The sequence below is a fragment of the Adiantum capillus-veneris genome, chromosome 26 (genome assembly GCF_014529385.1).
Source record: "Adiantum capillus-veneris isolate H3 chromosome 26, ASM1452938v2, whole genome shotgun sequence".
In the NCBI taxonomy this organism is placed as follows: Eukaryota; Viridiplantae; Streptophyta; class Polypodiopsida; order Polypodiales; family Pteridaceae; genus Adiantum; species Adiantum capillus-veneris.
The window spans coordinates 14460030-14477061 of NC_140956.1; the positions used below are offsets into that span (position 1 = coordinate 14460030).

Below are 17032 nucleotides of genomic sequence, written 5' to 3' on the forward strand. Positions count from 1 at the left end.
GGATCGTCTGATGCAGCCTTTGATTTCATTTGACCAGCTCAAAATACATTCGAAGCTCAAATCTCACCTTTACACATGAAAGTCCTCTAGGGAGTAACAACAACGCCGTTGTTGCTCTTCGAGACAAGCTTCCTCCTCAAAAAAGGTTCGGCGGAGGCATATAACAAGCCGTAGGTCAAACGGATAGAAGAAACGCCCAAAATATAAGCCGTTTTTGAAGTCCGGTTGGGTTTTTCTGCGAAAAAACGCAAACGGACTTCATAAATGGCTTCTACGCCGTAGGTCAAATCCGGTTGCGTTTTTCTATGGAAAAATGCAAACGGACTTCGGAAATGGCTTCTATGCCTACCGAAACCATCTGTAGTCTTAAGGCAATGTCAAGAGCGTGTATGGAAAGCCGTAGGTCAAACGGACATAAGAAACGTCAAATACACAAGCCGTAGGTCAAATCCGGTTACGTTTTTCTACGAAAAAACGCAGACGGTCTTTGGAAACTGATTCTATGCCTACCGAAACCATCCGTAGTCCATTAGGTAGTCTTTAGGCAATGTCAAGAGCGCGTATGGCAAGCCGTAGGTCAAACGGATAGAAGAAACACCAAATACATAAGCCGTAGGTCAAATTCGATTGCGTTTTTCTACGGAAAAACGCAAACGGACTTCGGAAATAGCTTCTATGCCTACCGAAACCATCCGTAGTTCATTAAGTAGTCTTAAAGCAATGTCAAGAGCATGTGTGGAAAGCCGTAGGTCAATGGGTTTGAATTAACGCCAAATACACAAGCCGTAGGTCAAATCCGGTTGCGTTTTTCTACGAAAAAACGCAAACGGATTTCGGAAATGACTTCTATGCCTACTGAAACCATCCGTAGTCCATTAGGTAGTCTTAAAGCAATTTCAAGAGCGCATATGGCAAGCCATAGGTCAAACGGATAGAAGACACGCAAAATACACAAGTCGTAGGCTAGGTCAAATCCGATTGCGTTTTTCTACAGAAAAACGCAGACGAACTTTGAAAACTGATTCTACGCCTACCGAAACCATCCATAGTCCATTAAGTAGTCTTAAGGTAATTTCAAGACCATGTATGACAAGCCGTAGGTTAAACGGATAGAAGAAACGTCAAATACACAAGCCGTAGGTCAAATCCGGTTGCGTTTTTCTACGAAAAAACGCAAACGGACTTCGGAAATGGCTTCTATGCCTACTGAAACCATCCGTAGTCCATCAGGTAGTCTTTAGGCAATGTCAAGAGCGCGTATGGAAAGCCGAAGGTCAAAAAGATAGAAGAAACGCCAAATACACAAGCCGTAGGTCAAATCTGGTTGCGTTTTTCTACGGAAAAACGCAAACGAACTTTGGAAATGGCTTCTATGCATACCGAAACCATCCGTAGTCCATTAAGTAGTCTTAAAGCAATGTCAAGAGTATGTATGGAAAGCCGTAGGTCAATGGGTTTGAATTAACGCCAAATACACAAGCCGTAGGTCAAATCCGGTTGCATTTTTCTACGAAAAAACACAAACGGATTTTGGAAACTAATTCTACGCCTACCGAAACCATCCGTAGTCCATTAAGTAGTCTTAAGGCAATGTCAAGACCGTGTATGGCAAGCCATAGGTCAAACGGACAGAATAAATACCAAATACACAAGGGATTGATCAGATACGATTACGTTTTTCTACGAAAAAATGCAAACGAACTTCGGAAACTGATTCTACGATTATCGAACCCATCCGTAGTCGATTAGGTAGTCTTTAGGCAACGTCGAGCGAATTCCAGAGATGTGGCCTCGACTAAAGTCTGCTACATGCATTGCCATGTACACTTGGGAGTGCACGTATGTGTCTACCCATATAGGATTTGACCAATAAAGACGAGATTTTGACCCGGTGGTCCTGATCTCCGTACACCTCTGGACCGAGGTGTACAAAGATTGGGCAAGACTAGAGAATGCGAGGTAGTTTACATTGTAAGGAGTATATATATTAAAACAACATTCATAATCATTGTAGATGGCAACGTTATCAACTAACATGGAGGAAAAGATTGCATGCTCGTGCACGCTCTGCAAGTATCAAATCTTGCACAAGCGTAGGATATGTAATGAGCATGTGCACAAGTACGGAGAGTTTGATAAAGAAACTGTACAGAATCTATGATACGACTCCTACGGAACGGCCATTGATTTTCGCGACACGACGGCATGGAGGAGATGTTGGATGCCTTCTTCCAGACAAGCGAGGAGAACGCTAACGAAGCAGCACCAGAAGCCGTGCGCCTATCTCCCGAAGACATGTTGAGGAAGTTAGCACGTCAACCAATTTATGAAGGCGCCAAAATATTGACGCTTCGTACTTGTCTGGCATTTTTGAATCTTCAGTCAGTGTACGGGTGGTTAGATGCAAGTGTCACTGCTTTGTTTAGGTACGTAATTTACAAAAGAGATTTTCCGATTGCAACGGTGACGTGCTTGGAGAGCTTTTTGATTTAATGTGGCTTAAACAGGTTGTTGCGGGAGCAACTTCTCCCGACTGGCAATGAAATGCCCCCGTCCAGGCCAGATGCAAAGCAATTATTGACCTCAGTTGTCTTGGAATACAACAAGATTCATGCATGTCCAAATGATTGCATTCTTTTTCGCAATGAATTTGCAGATTGTCTGTCATGTCCTAAGTGCAGAGCAATGCACTACAAACAAGATGCAGTTGGCGAGACAGTGCCAGCTAAAGTGTTGCGGCATTTCCCTATTATTCCTAGGATAAAAAGCATGTTTCGTTGTGGTTCCATTGCAAAGTTGATGCAGTGGCATTCTACGAATAGATCCACTGACGCAACATTTAGGGTCCCTACTGATTCAAAGACCTAGAGGCACATTGAAGATACCTGACACGTCACGAGGAGTCAGATGGATATCGCAGAGGTATCTATGAAGTATTGAATGATCTTGATGCTTCAGGAGAGCCTGTAGACTGGGAGGCCTTACAGTTTTGCTGATCGCTTGAGGTGAGACGTTAATATGTGTGAGTTGATTTAATTAAGTAAGTATATGTGAAGTAATATCAAAACTAATGTTGTGAGTTGTCCTATGTGCAGGTTGTGACGTCTAGTCATCAGTAAACCGGATTTCATATATATGATTTGTGAGACACAGACACGCTTCTGTGTCTCCTTTTGTATAGACATATATATATGGTTATGATTATTGTTCAGACAGTTCTTGTTTTCCTTATGGTTATGGTTATTGTCATTGTCATTGTATAGACATGGTTATTTCTCCTATTCTTGTATAGACATAGTTATGGTTCAGGTTTTGTTTATGGTTATGTTTAACTTTTTGGTTATGCTTATGGTTATTGTTAATTTTATTTCTGGTTATGGTCGGTTATGGTTTTAAGTTATGCTTATGGTTATGCTTTTAAGTTATGGTTATGGTTCGTTATGGTTATGCTTTTAAGTTATGGTTATGGTTCGTTATGGTCATTGGCCTTAAATCTCATGTGAGATCCTACATGGATAGCATGTAGGAGGCGTATACATGATATATATATTTTTGAAAAGTTTATGTAAAAACGAAGGGAACTCTGCCGAAATTTCTGCGGGAGCACGGTTGATTTTGGTGCTGCTTACTTTCTTGGGCAGAGGGCAGGAAGTCTGGCTGTGGTGGCTGTGTCCATCTTTTCACTGGGCACAGGCCAGTCTACCTGTCCTCTGCCCAAGAAATTGTTTTTCTGTTATGGTCGTCGATATCCGCGTCGCTATCTGCGTCGCCAATAAACCCTTTCCACACGTATATCGATGCTCTTTGCGACAGTTTCACAGGGACGCATATAGAGACGCATATAGCGACGTTAAGCGTCACTATATACGTCGATAACACCTTTTTTTTGTTGTAGTGTCTTTTCAGTTACATTTAATGCACCTCATCATGTTAGAGTGATATTCAAAGACTGAGCTTTCTTCTCTCCGCAACATTCTTGCACTGAGCACTAATGGCTTTCTCGTCTTCCTGGCACTAAGCACTCATGGATATCTCCTCCACATCCCCAATTCTCCTCTCCAAACGTCCTAAACATCACTACAGATTGACTTGGATCCTCAATATGAGCCATTCTGTAAGCGAAGAAAAACCAACACACAAGTGACAAAAGAAGAGAAAGAAAGACTAGGAAAAAGGAGCAAAACATGTAGACATTTGGACACATTGTTCGCTCTATCTTATTAATTCTGCATTTACAAATATATTGACCTCTACTGGTGATAGAGAGAATGGCTTGCTTGGCTATTGCAAAGCTCTAAATGACCAAGCTGAAAATCACAGATGTATGCTTCATACTCAAACAAAAGAGATTCTATGACCAAAAAACCATATTGCAACATACACAGAAATTACAGGTCTAGCGAGAAAAGGTACAGACCTTATGAAAGAAAGATACAAGCTTGGGTGCTCGTGTGTGAAAGAAGAAACTGCGGAATCTTGAAACCTCGAAAGTTGAATCTGGTGGTCTTACAAAAAGAATCCAAGCACTGAGGTGAGAAGTTCAATATTTCTTCAGTATTTCAATTAGACATGCTATCTATGTATTGCTTTGTGCTTTCTTTGTAGACATGCTATTTATTTGAACAAGGAATACATTGATCCCACAGCCAATGTAGGGAAGCAGTTGAAGCCCTTGATAAGCAGTAGTCTTGCAAAATACATACAATCCATGAAAAAAGTTTAAGGTTTTGCAACAGAATGTCAAGAACCATTTTATTTCAAAGAGTGAAATGCTTTCCACAGAGATACAAGGCACTCTTGACTCACTTGGTGTCACGTGTGAGCAAGAGAGGGTATTCAACTATTCAACAGTCTATCTCCTCAATATTTGTGAAGAAGGGAATAAAGTTTAAGATACTACCAATAGCAGCAAGTGTCTGGAAAGAAAGACTTTAGATCAACAACGCACACAACGACTTCCCTAGATGTCCCTTTCATATTCAAAGTACTTACAAAGTCCAAGGACCATCTACAACTTATGATGAGTACAACAACATCTTCATGGACCTTACTTTGTTGCAAACTAGAATGGTAGAGTTCTACAATGTTACATTTGAAGAGGCTGGTGGTGTGCTACATTTTGTCTTGAAGCTAGATGATTGCGAGATTCTTAAAGAGAAGAAGCTAGAGTGAGTGACAATCACATTAATGAATAGAGCACTTTTGAAATTCCTTACCAACGAATTTTAATACATCAGTGTTCAGTCAAAACCCATGAATTTGAAGGAAGATCTTCATAACTTCTGTGGAATGATGAATCAATTGCGGGATCAAATCCAAGCATTCATTTTATTTACTAATGAGCTCCTTCAACTTTCAATTGAAGCTTCCAAGATTCCAAAAAAGGAGCTAGAAAACAAAGTAGCATTATAGCCCTAGTTTATCAATATGGCCGAGGTACTATTTGAAGCACGAATCAAATCCAACCAGGCCTTACATGAAGGTTGGATCCCGCATCAGTTTGTCACAAATTGGCCAGAGACAGGGGAAGGCATACCTTGTATGATATTGATACTAATAGCTAGAATTATCTGACACCATATAAAGTAGAAATGATGATTGATGACAGGGAGCAACTAGAGAAGGAAGCCATTTATCAGCTTGTTCAAAAGGATAATACTACCACTCGGGGGGTTCACTATGTGTAAAACTACCATATCACGTGCGTTCAAGACATGTTTGTAAAACCCCTTAATCTGTGAATTTTATAAAGAATATAATGTACCCTTTTCTTTTAAAATCTATAAGTTTTTTTCAAATTTGAAAAAATAATTCCCTTTTGTAGATATATTTCTGTAAGTTTCAAGAACTTTAAATACCCTTCTGTTGAACTCACGTGATAGGTTACATTTTTATTAGGTGACCTCCCCGGGTACTACCACTAGTACTTAGGGTACGTGTCAACCTCTGGCAATAAAAGTTCCACCTTAGTTGATTCTGAAGGCCACAACGAATAAGACTCAAGATAAGAGGAAACAATGACATCCTAGGGATCATGTACGGAAAGCCCAAGAACTAGGGTGTTACACAACTGCAGTTTCAAAAAGGTATGTGACCTATTGTAGAAAGTGGGTGGATTTAGGCCACTTTCTCAAGTATATCAATCATTTTTAGAAGCATTCTTAGAATTATGGAATACTCCAAAATTCAAAGAAAAGGGAAAAGGAAATGTAGACAGTGGGAAAAGACCTTAGTCAAAAACTATATATAACAGTAGTTAGAAACTAGTAGGATATAGTTAATACAATAAATGCACAATGTATAATCACTGAGAGGCCCAATTGGGTACCTATAAATAGGAGCCATTACTTCATTTTGCGGGCTAGTCATTTAGGAGTCTAGTTCTACTCTTTATACCCATTAAGCAATTGCTTTGAGCATTATTTAGCTCTCTTGTGGATGTTGATGCCAATTGTATAATATTTTGTATTTGAATATATCTCATGAGTTCCAATTCTAGTCTCTTGTCTTCTATTTCCAGTTCAATATTTGTTTGATCATGTGCTATATGAACTCTTCCTATCCTATCTGATACGAACAACTCCAACTTTAATCCAACATGGAATAGCTGTTAGAAGTGACCATCTCATTCCAGAGATAGTATCCTTGTAGAAGACCAAGAGAATTGTGTTCTTCCTTAGGCTCTCTAGGTTGCACACAAATCTTTTTCTTGCAAAGTCATAACTCTACACATCTGAGCCTCTTACGCTACTCTGATGGGGAGAAATGTCGTCAAACATAATGTTTTAGATCTTGTTATTTTGCATATGCATTATGGGACATTTTTAGAGATTAGGTCTCTTGGTGGCAGCTCGGTCACTTTTAAACTACCTCTTTAACTCTTCATCTCTTACTTTGTGCATGATGAATTTTCCACCTCTCTTTTTAAAAAGTTATATGTATGGATAATCAAGGTTTTTCATGTCACATCCATGCTAACCCACATCCCATTTTGACTAGCATTCTTGCGTACTTTTGGAGGCATCCGAAACCCATTTCGGATCATTATTTATCTTGTAAAATCCAGTTGGAATCCAAAATGAGTGCTCTTGGCTCTTTTGAAGGTGGGATCTCCCTATTGGCACTCTAGGATCCTTTGGATGCTTCTACCATCTTTTATAACTTTGGCACTTAACTACCTTTCTATGCACCTTAAATCAATCTTGAATCATCTTGACACTTTTGATTCTTTTTCACTTTTTGGCCAATTTTAGAGAGAGAAAATCATTTAAGTAAGACAAAATAAGAATTGGTGACACAATTGGTATATAGAGGGTTTTGCATCAAAGCAAGGCCATGTCAAACTTGGTAATGATTATGCTTGGCAACACTTATATATACTTGGTACTAATTATGGTCCTAACATAGTTGTACTTGGTGACATAAATAGAGGGTTTTGCTAAGGGAAAAATAATACTTAACGTGTAAGCAAAAAAGAAACCTTTATGGTTTGAACCAAGAAGCAAGGGAATGATATCACAAGTATATTGCATCCATGAAGTCTCATTATCACAAGTACAAGGATTTAACTTGATCATTACTCTACATAAAGAAGCTACAAATGACACACTTTTGGATAATATGGATAATATGTATATAGCTAAGAAGAAGAAAACCTTGAAATAGATGCATTGAAAGAAAATATGTATAAGAACATTGACATATAATTTTTTACCAAAGCAATTTATATTATCGGTAAGCAACTCATTGGAAACATGTTCGAGAGGTATTTCACTTTACATCTATCCAGTACTTAGCTTCAACGTTTCAACAAGGAAAGGGGAAAGAGACGAGAAATATATTACCCAAGATTATTTTCCTAAATTGGATAAGGAAGTTTCAAAATGGAAATGCTTCTTTAGGAGTCTCCTATTTAAACTTTTATGTATGCCATGATTGTGCTTCATGCATACATTGTGTTTGCAATGAGATATATTAGAAAATCCTAGAAAGAAGCATAGGGAGAGAATGAAGGGCATGGAAATATGATTGAATTACGTAAAGAATTTTTTCATTTTCTTTGGAGAAAAAACAAGCATGCATCATTGGCTACATATATTTTGATTACATAGGGTATGTGTTGTTTAGAAAAATGTAGATTACATAGGAATCATGGACAAGAGAATGTTATATATTACGAATCTTAAGCTAACCAATTATTAGGAAAACATTTTAGTTCACAAATTTGACTCACCTAAATGTTGAACCATCTCTCTAACCTTTCATATTATTTTCTCAATCTTAAATTTACATAGAGAAATTGAAATGCTTAAGGCAAGAGGATGAGATGTCACATGGGCTACATGTGGGTTTCACATGGGTAATGCGGCACTTATAAAACTAGTTATGCGGCTCTAAGACTGCCATGCAACTATTGGTATCTCTAAGAGTTTGTGTAAAGGTATAGTAGTAAAATATGGTGCCCTAAGAAATTCACATGTTTTGTTAAACTCTAAAAATTTTCTTCCAAAAGAAGGGCGAGTATAAAAAACTTAAAGATAAATAATTCAATGGATTGACAAGATAAAACGCTTAATTTCTTGCTTACTTAATGGGTTAGTCAGTTTTCATTTAGCTAAGGTACACTCAGATTAACTCGCTCTACACTAATCCCTACTGACTACAACCTAACCTTCTAATAAAAAGTGATTAACTTAATTATAATAAAGATGGAGCATGATAACTTAAATCAAGAAAAATGATTATCAAATGGTCATTTTATGCATAATTATAATGCTAAGTAAGTCAACAATTAATATTTAGTTGCATAATTAGAAACTTGATTAGTGTAAATTGATAAATTGAAGACAAATTAAGAATTGATTAGTAAAATAAAAGCTAGAATTGCATTTCTTGTTACTCTTCTAGGAATGTTATGTCATCAATTCTCAATAATGGATTGTCACACAAATAATTTTTGTTCAATTATGAAAATATAAAAATTTAATTAGTAAAAATTAGACATTTACTCATGTCATTCACATGTTAAATGAGATAAATGAGAGAATAATTGTGTTTAATTTTAATTTGTTATAGATAAACTAGATAAACATAATGTCTAATTTATCAATTATTATCTATAATTATAGAATATTTTCAATTCTTGTTTATCTTAAAAAATTTATAAGATTAAGACTAGGCTGAATTATTTCTCTAATTTCGGTAATTTTAGTCAAAAATAGAAAAAACATTTAGCCAAAGAGAGTTTCAAAATTATGAGATTATTATTTAATCTTATTCTCAGCTAGAAGAACGAGGGATCATTATTATAGACCCCCTAGTTATTATGTTTGTTATGTAGTTATATCAAAATAGTAATATTTTAAGCTTAACACGAGGAAAACTTATTTTTAGAAGTAGAAACTAGAATAATAAAAATTATCAACAATTTAGACATCAGAGTTGTCTAATAGAATGAGCAAAGAAGAATAGGTTAAGTCATTATTAGCTATTTTAGTTTTTATATTTTACCCTAATTTGTATATACTTGACAAAAAAAAGTAGAATTTGTAGCTACAACTTTAAGATCTTAAATTAATAAGCTTAATTATAATTCTCTTAGAAACATTAAGGTAGCTTAGATTACCATATTTTGATAAATTTATGGTATTGTTTGAGGAAATAATGAACTTTGGGCACTCATTATATTATCTAAGTGTAGTAACCTTAATGATGGCACCAAAAAAGACTCAACACAAGGAACTAACATGATCGCAAATCCGGAACTTCTAATCAGAGAAATCATGAAGAGTCAACATTTTCTACTCAAGAAGCACATGTTAGCTTCTATGAAACTTAAGTTACACATTCATTTTGCATAAGAAACCTTAGATTGAAGCAAGTTAGAAACAATTTAAATGGAAATACATACCTAAAACAATAAGGCATAACCCTAGAATATGGCAGCAAGAAAGATCTTGGGATGGATTACAATTTGATTCACGCTTGTTCTAATGACTGCATTCTTTTCAGAGGGGAATACATAGACATGGAGAAGTGTCTGAAATGTGATTTCGAGAGATATCGAGTAGATCTCCACAAACAAAAATTCCACAAAAGGTTTTGCGACACTTTTTTTTGTTGCCTCGCATCAAGTATTTCTTTGCATGTAAGTCCATGGATGCCCTAACATCATGGCATGAGGAGAATAGATCTTCGGATGGTGTGCTGTAGATTCCTGCAGATTGTGCAGCCTGGAAACATATAGATGACACATGGACGGACTCATGATCAATCATGAGTTACCATAATGGCCCAAACTCATGATCAATCACTTGCTCAATCCAATGCACATATTCAAGAATGTGGGTAATTTGCTGTGGGACCATCTCATTGGCAAGAAGGTCAATCAAAACGGCATCAGTGGAGGAGATTGAAGAGGATATTGCTGAGTCAGAAGCCATTGAGGTGGTACAGGACGATCCTGGCGCTGCTACTCTCTATGGGATGCATGGAGAGGTTCTACAAAATGAAACGGAGGACATATGCCTAAACGGAGAGCTCTATATAGACATAGGAAGTTATGCTGAGTTATGCGAGGATGAGAGAGAGACCTCTTAAAGCCATAAACATTGTATTTGAGCAATTTTTCTCCTTTTTATAATATATGTTGTATTCATGTGGAGTTTTGTCCATTCTTGTCTATATGCTTACTTGAGAAATTTAAATTGTGTTTAATCAAATTATAACTTGATCAGATTTTCTTTTTCGTTCATCGTTAAGATTTAATGTTCGTGTGTTTAATGCAGGTATGGATGATGATGAGTTTCTTTCTTCCTTGTCACCCCAGCAGAGGAGGAGGTACGAGGAGTTTCATCGCTCTGGAGCACCGTCGCGTCGCTCCACTTCTTCAGTGTCTCCTTTTGTTTGAGAGCACTCACTGCGCTTCAAGAGTTCAATGTCAACATACACTCTTCTAGGCACCGAAGTTCTAGTGGTGGCGGAGGCGGTTGCTGTGGAGATGCCACCGCTGATGCTTCAACACCGCCTCGTAGTCAACGAGGCTCCTTACCTTCCCCTTCTTTGCTCGCCCCCACACCAACCACGACATCGCCATCTACTCCAGGTTCTGCACAACTATCGGCCGTTCCAGGCTACACACCACTCGCTACTCCTCCGAGAGTCACCCCAATCGACACTCCTCGCTTGGGGCCCAGACTCCAGTGGAGACACTTGTCATCCATACTCCCATAGAGACGCCACTTGATATGCTACTCGAGACCCCTGTCGAGACAACGAGGTTCACACGTCACACGCGAGAGGGCTTACCGTACTAGGTCGACATCAGCAACGGCATCATCTTGGATGACAACGGCAAGAAGGTGATCTTGCGCATGCACGGCTTTTCTCTCAGGTGTTTCGACAATACATACTAAACACCTTCAGTCAAGTGCCAAATGAATTAAAGGATAGAGTCATCAGCATGCTGCATGACAAGTTTCCTATGTCAAGTTCGGATGAGCGCTTCAGGCTAGCCATTGGGTTGTTGAATGCTCATTGGACCCCTTGGGAGACTGTCCAATAGTCTTCTAGAGGACTTAATTCTCATTGGTTCTTTTATTAAATGTTTTTAAATTAATTAAATTAGATTTACTCTAGCCTAATTTTCATTGGTACACCTCCAAGGCCATCCAATAGGAATTGGGTACACCTTGTGGGCATCTGGCCTAGGGAGCTGAGATGTGTCTCTCATTCGCTTTGTGTAAAGGGAGCTTGTGTGTGTGTGTGTGTGTGTGTGTGTGGCTTTCTCTCTCATCCCCTACATGTAAGGCTCGCCCCCTCCCAAGTAGGGATTGCAAAGACTTTTTTGTACACACACAAAGCATCCAATCTCGGGGGGTTCACTATGTGTAAAACTACCATATCACGTGCGTTCAAGACATGTTTGTAAAACCCCTTATCTGTGAATTTTGTTAAGAATATAATGTACCCTTTTCTTTTTAAATCTGTAAGTTTTTTTCAATTTGAAAAAATAATGCCCTTCTGTAAGTTTCAAGAACTTTAAATACCATTCTGTTGAACTCACGTGATAGGTTACATTTTTATTAGGTGACCTCCCCGGGCATCCAATTCCCTTAAGGTTGACCTTTGGACACAACCTTTGAATTTTGGAACCTTAGCATCCAATTCCCTTAAGGTTGACCTTTGGACACAACCTTTGAATTTTGGAACCTTAGCATTTTGGAAGTCTTAATGGGCTGAACCTTAGGGTCTTTTTAGCCCATTGTTGCACATGGCTCTTTTGTAGATGGCCCCCCCTTTGGATCCCTATTTTCCCTCCTTTGGATCCCTACTATGGCCGGTCTGCTAGCTTAACCAATATTCTAGCTTTTTCTCCCCTGGCACTTTCCCATATTAAATGATCAGTTTAACATGAGAAAATCATTTAGGAGAATTAGATATTGATTATTATGACATTACCTCTCTCTTGAAATCATAGTCGTCCTCGACTATGGTGTAGAGAAGATAAAGCATGTTCATGAGTCCTTTTCTTAGCGGGTAGAGGATCCCTATGTTACCCTACGACATCATTCCACAATGGATGACTAGTCCATTTGGCGCTTGAGAGCCTGAGGCTGCCGCAAGCATGTCTGCACATTAGTCCTATCAGTCTTCCATAATAGAGTGACAAGCTCTACTTGGTGTTTGGGAGACGTCGTCTCCGCAAACTTGATCTAAGCATGCATACTACTTCATTTTTGTGCACAATAAAGAAAAAGAGAGTCTTATAAGACAAAAAAAACTTTGTTCATTTTTAAAATTTTGTACATTTGCTTACTTGGGAAGCATTGTAAGCATTGACAAGGTTTAGGTTATCCTTTAATTGTATGCCTTGCATCCATCTAGCATCTTCAAAAGGATAATTCTTAAAATTAATAAGATATCCTCGGATAGTCTTACCGCCTCTTAGTACCTTGTCTTAAGGTCGGAGAATGGACTCGGGCTGCAACACCTCTTCTTGGTCCTCGATCTCCGATGGGTCTTGAATAGTTGGTTCTTGAGGTGGCTCTCCTTTGTAAGGCTTTAATAGGCTCACATGGAAAGCATTGTGTATGAGCCAATGATTGGGAAACTTGAGTTGATAGGCCATCTCATTGATTGGCCTAAGAATCTGGAAGGGACCATAGTACCTTTTTGCTAGTTTAGCATAGTACTTTTGGTGTCCCGTAGGATTCTTGCCCGTCGTGTGCCTTAATCGAGCCTTGGGAAACTTTAATAAGACCCAATCATTTTCTTTAAAGGTTTGGGCTCTTCTGTGCTTGTCAGCAACAGCCTTTTTCCTTTGCTGTGAGATAGACATAGCATCCTTAATCTTTTGAAAAGATTCTTGTAGGTCTCGGCTATACTCATCTGTAGAGGGAAGATCTTCCCATGTATCTTAAGTAGCAAGGGACTTTTTGATCTTCCCTCAATTACCTCGAAAGGTTCTTTTCCTGTAAGCATACTCCACCAAGGGTAAGTACTTCTCCCATTGGGATCTTTGATCTACTTCCGTTACATAGGATTTTAGTAGATCGAGAATTGTTAGGTTAGCTATTTCACTTTGGCCATCCGTTTGTGGAGAGAAGTTTAGCCTTGTTCCTAAATTCTTAAAGAGACCCTTCCAAAAATTGCTGGTCATTCTAGGATCTCTATCCGACACTATGGACATTGGCAAGCCATGGTACTTGAAAATTTGTGAAATGAAGAGGGTTGCCATTTGATGGGCTTTGATAGTCTTTTTGACAGGTATAAAATGAGCTTGTTTACTGAATCTGTCTACTATCGTCCATATTCCCGTATTCCCATGGATAGACTTAGGCAATCCAAAGATAAAATCCATGGATATGATCTCCCATGGTGAATTAGGGATTAGCAAAGGTTGAAGCAATCCAAGTTGCTTCCCTCTATCAAATTTTTTCTTTTGGCATACCACACATTTAGAAACATACTCTTGTATGTTCACTTTCATGGTAGGCCAATAGAAATATGTTTCAATTCCCTTTAAGGTAGATTGAATCCCTCTATGCCCCGCATAAGGTGGAGCATGAGATTCATACATTACTTTCTCATGTAGGGAGTTAGTAACACATAGTCTATTTCCGTAGAGAAGATAACCATCTTGTAAAGTAAAGGGTTCTTCATTCTTCCCTAATGCACTGAAATCACATCTCTAAAATCGGGATCAATAGCATACTCATCTATCATTGAAGATAGATCATTGTGAGTTGCTATGGAAACCGCATTCACTCTCGGCCGTCTTGAGAGTGCATCAGCTACTTGATTATGCTTGCCAACAATGTGAGCAATATGAAAATGAAATTGCGAAAGAAAATTTGCCCACCTCATTTGTTTGTCGGAGAGCTTGGTTTGCGTCATGAAGTACTTAAGACTTTGGTGATCCGTTCGCAGAATGAAAGGAGTCCCCAATAAATAGTACTTCCATGAGTCTAAGGCATGTAGAACTGCAAGGAGTTACTTTTCATATATGCCTAGAGCTTGCTCAACAGGGTCGAGCCTTCAACTCTCATAGCCTATGGCGTGCCCTTCTTGAAGCAAAACAGCTCCAAGGCAATCACCACAAGCATCACATTGGACCTCAAATGGTTTTGAGAGATCCGGTAGTGTAAGCACAGATTGAAAGATAAGCTTTTCGAAAGCATTGTTCTCCTTAGCAGACCATGTATACCTAACGCTTTTCTTTGCTAGGTCATGTAATGGTCGCGCAATTTGTGAGAACTTTTCTATGAAGCATCTATAGTATGCACACATACCTATAAAGCTTCTTAGTTCATGAAGATTCCTTGGTTTAGGCCATCCTTTTATTACCTCTAACTTTGATGGATCCATTTGGATGCCATCTTGAGAGATAATGTGACCTAAATACTGAATCTCTTGCAAGAAAAATTCACTTTTCTTTCGATTAACATAAAGTTTATTCTCTCTTAAAACTTGAAATATTACCTAGAGGTGTTGCTTATGTTCGTCTAATGAATTAGAGTAGATGATAATATCATCAAAGAACACTCTAGTGAAGGTTCGATGAGGCCTGAACAGCTTCTCCATCAAGCGGTTGAATGTGGCTGCTGCATTGGTCAAGTCAAAAGGCATGACAATGTATTCGTAAAGACCAAATGTGGTGCGAAATGCGGTCTTTACAATGTCTTGATCAACTATCCTTATTTGATTATAGCCTTTTTTTAGGTCAATCCTACTGAAGTAGGTCGATCCTTGTATCTTATCAAATAGGTCTTCTACTTGTGGAACTGGAAACCTATTCTTGATAGTGATCCTATTTAGTGCTCTATAGTCGACACACATACGATATGTGCCGTCTTTCTTTTGCACTAATAGCACAGGTGAGCAAAATGGAGATGAGCTAGGCCTAAACATGCCCTTCTCAACTAACTCATGCACTTGCCGCATAATCTCCTCTTGTTGAGCTTGAGAAATTCTATAAGGAGGTTTGTTAGGCGGTGAACTTCCTGGAAGAAGTTCAATTGCATGGTCATCATTACCTCATTTAGGAGGTAGCTCACAAGGGATGTCGTCAATAAAAACATCTTGAAACCCCTTGATAAAATTGGATAACTCTAATTCCTTTTGGTTGCTTTTATTTTCTTTTGCTAAAGCATTAGGTTCATTTTGAGATTAACAAAAATCATGTACACGGAAATAGAGCTCTTTATTGACTTGTTGAAAGCTGGTGTATGTACAATGGGGATAGTGTTACTCATTTCCTTAGCATATATATACATGTCTTTTTCCCTAAACTTAAAGGAGATTCTCCTTTCAGGGAATTTAACATTGGCAGCCAGGCGATCAAACCATGGTGCCCCTAGGATTACATCCTCATGCTTGAGAGGAGAGATAAAGAAGTCCTCTTTGTCCGCATAGCTTTGAACATGAAGCCTCAATTTCCCAATTAAGGGAGTGACTGAAGCTTCTTGCTCCTTGAAAGCACTGTCTATGGCGGGTAGGACATCTCCCATCTCGTAAGCTTGTATGCCTAGCTTGGTGGCCAACTCTATAGATATAAAATTGTGAGTAGAACCAGGGTCAAAGAGAATAAAAGCATCATGTTCTCTTACCTTTCCCCAAGCATGGCATAGAGGAGATCCTTTGTGGTGAGTTTGGTGAGTCTCCTCCTCTTGGATTCAACCAAGGAAGCTCTAGGAGGATCTTGGCGGTTGTTCTTTTGGGGACAAGCGTGGTACGCATGCCCTTGTTCGCCGCACTTGAAACACCGGTTATCCTTGTGATAATGCTCAAGCTCTTCAGGAGAGAGTTTTTTTTTACCTTTTTAAACTCCCTTCTCTTTAGCTTTGTTGGAGTTGCCCTTAGGAGACTTTTGGACATTGTCCTTCCCCTTAGGCTTTCCGTGGGCTTATTATTTATTTTAGCCCCCGTTTGGAAATTGATTCGAGAGGCCACCATAGTATGGTGTATTACCGCCGATATGGTACATGGCCTTTGGGAGTTGACATACTCCGCCATTTCTTCGGTTAAGCCTGCACAAAATTGTTGCTCTTGCTCTCCAAAATCCAACTTTTTGAAGACAGTGGCTTTGAGTTGTAGGTCCCAAAACCTGTCTACATATTTGTGGATGGATTCATAGGGAGAGAGCTTTAAGCTTCGCCATTCGGTGAGTACTTTGTCTTTGGCATCGGTGGCCAAAAACTGCTTCATAATGGAAGCTCTTAAAGCTTTTCATGTTCATGGAGCTTCACCATTGGCTCGTAGGCTAGACCTCCATTGCCTAGCGGACCTTTGAAAGTGCATAGCTACATGGCGTAGCTTAGAGGACTCCGTGAGGCCCTCATCTCCAAAAGCTGCATTGAATTGTTGGATAAAGGCCAAGACTTTGTCCGTAGCACCAAAGGTACCATCATAGGTAAGGAAAGAGATGCTCTTCCCTCCCTCTTTGAATTTCTTCAACTTGGACGACCTCTTCCATGCGGCATAGGATTTCCTATGGCCTCTTCTTTTAAAGGTTGCACCATCACTTTCTTCA

The 17032-nt window shown here is 38.9% G+C and overlaps 1 protein-coding gene across 1 annotated transcript; it reads left to right on the forward strand.

Moving 5' to 3' along the window:
* Window positions 1–2196: 2196 nt before the first annotated feature.
* On the forward strand, window positions 2197–3109 carry LOC147423033 (uncharacterized; the record flags this gene model as incomplete). The annotated part of the gene is made up of 3 exons (XM_086501440.1): window positions 2197–2426; window positions 2508–2659; window positions 3096–3109. Coding segments are annotated over 3 exons (396 nt in total), but the record flags the coding sequence as incomplete, so codon positions are not given.
* Window positions 3110–17032: the final 13923 nt, after the last annotated feature.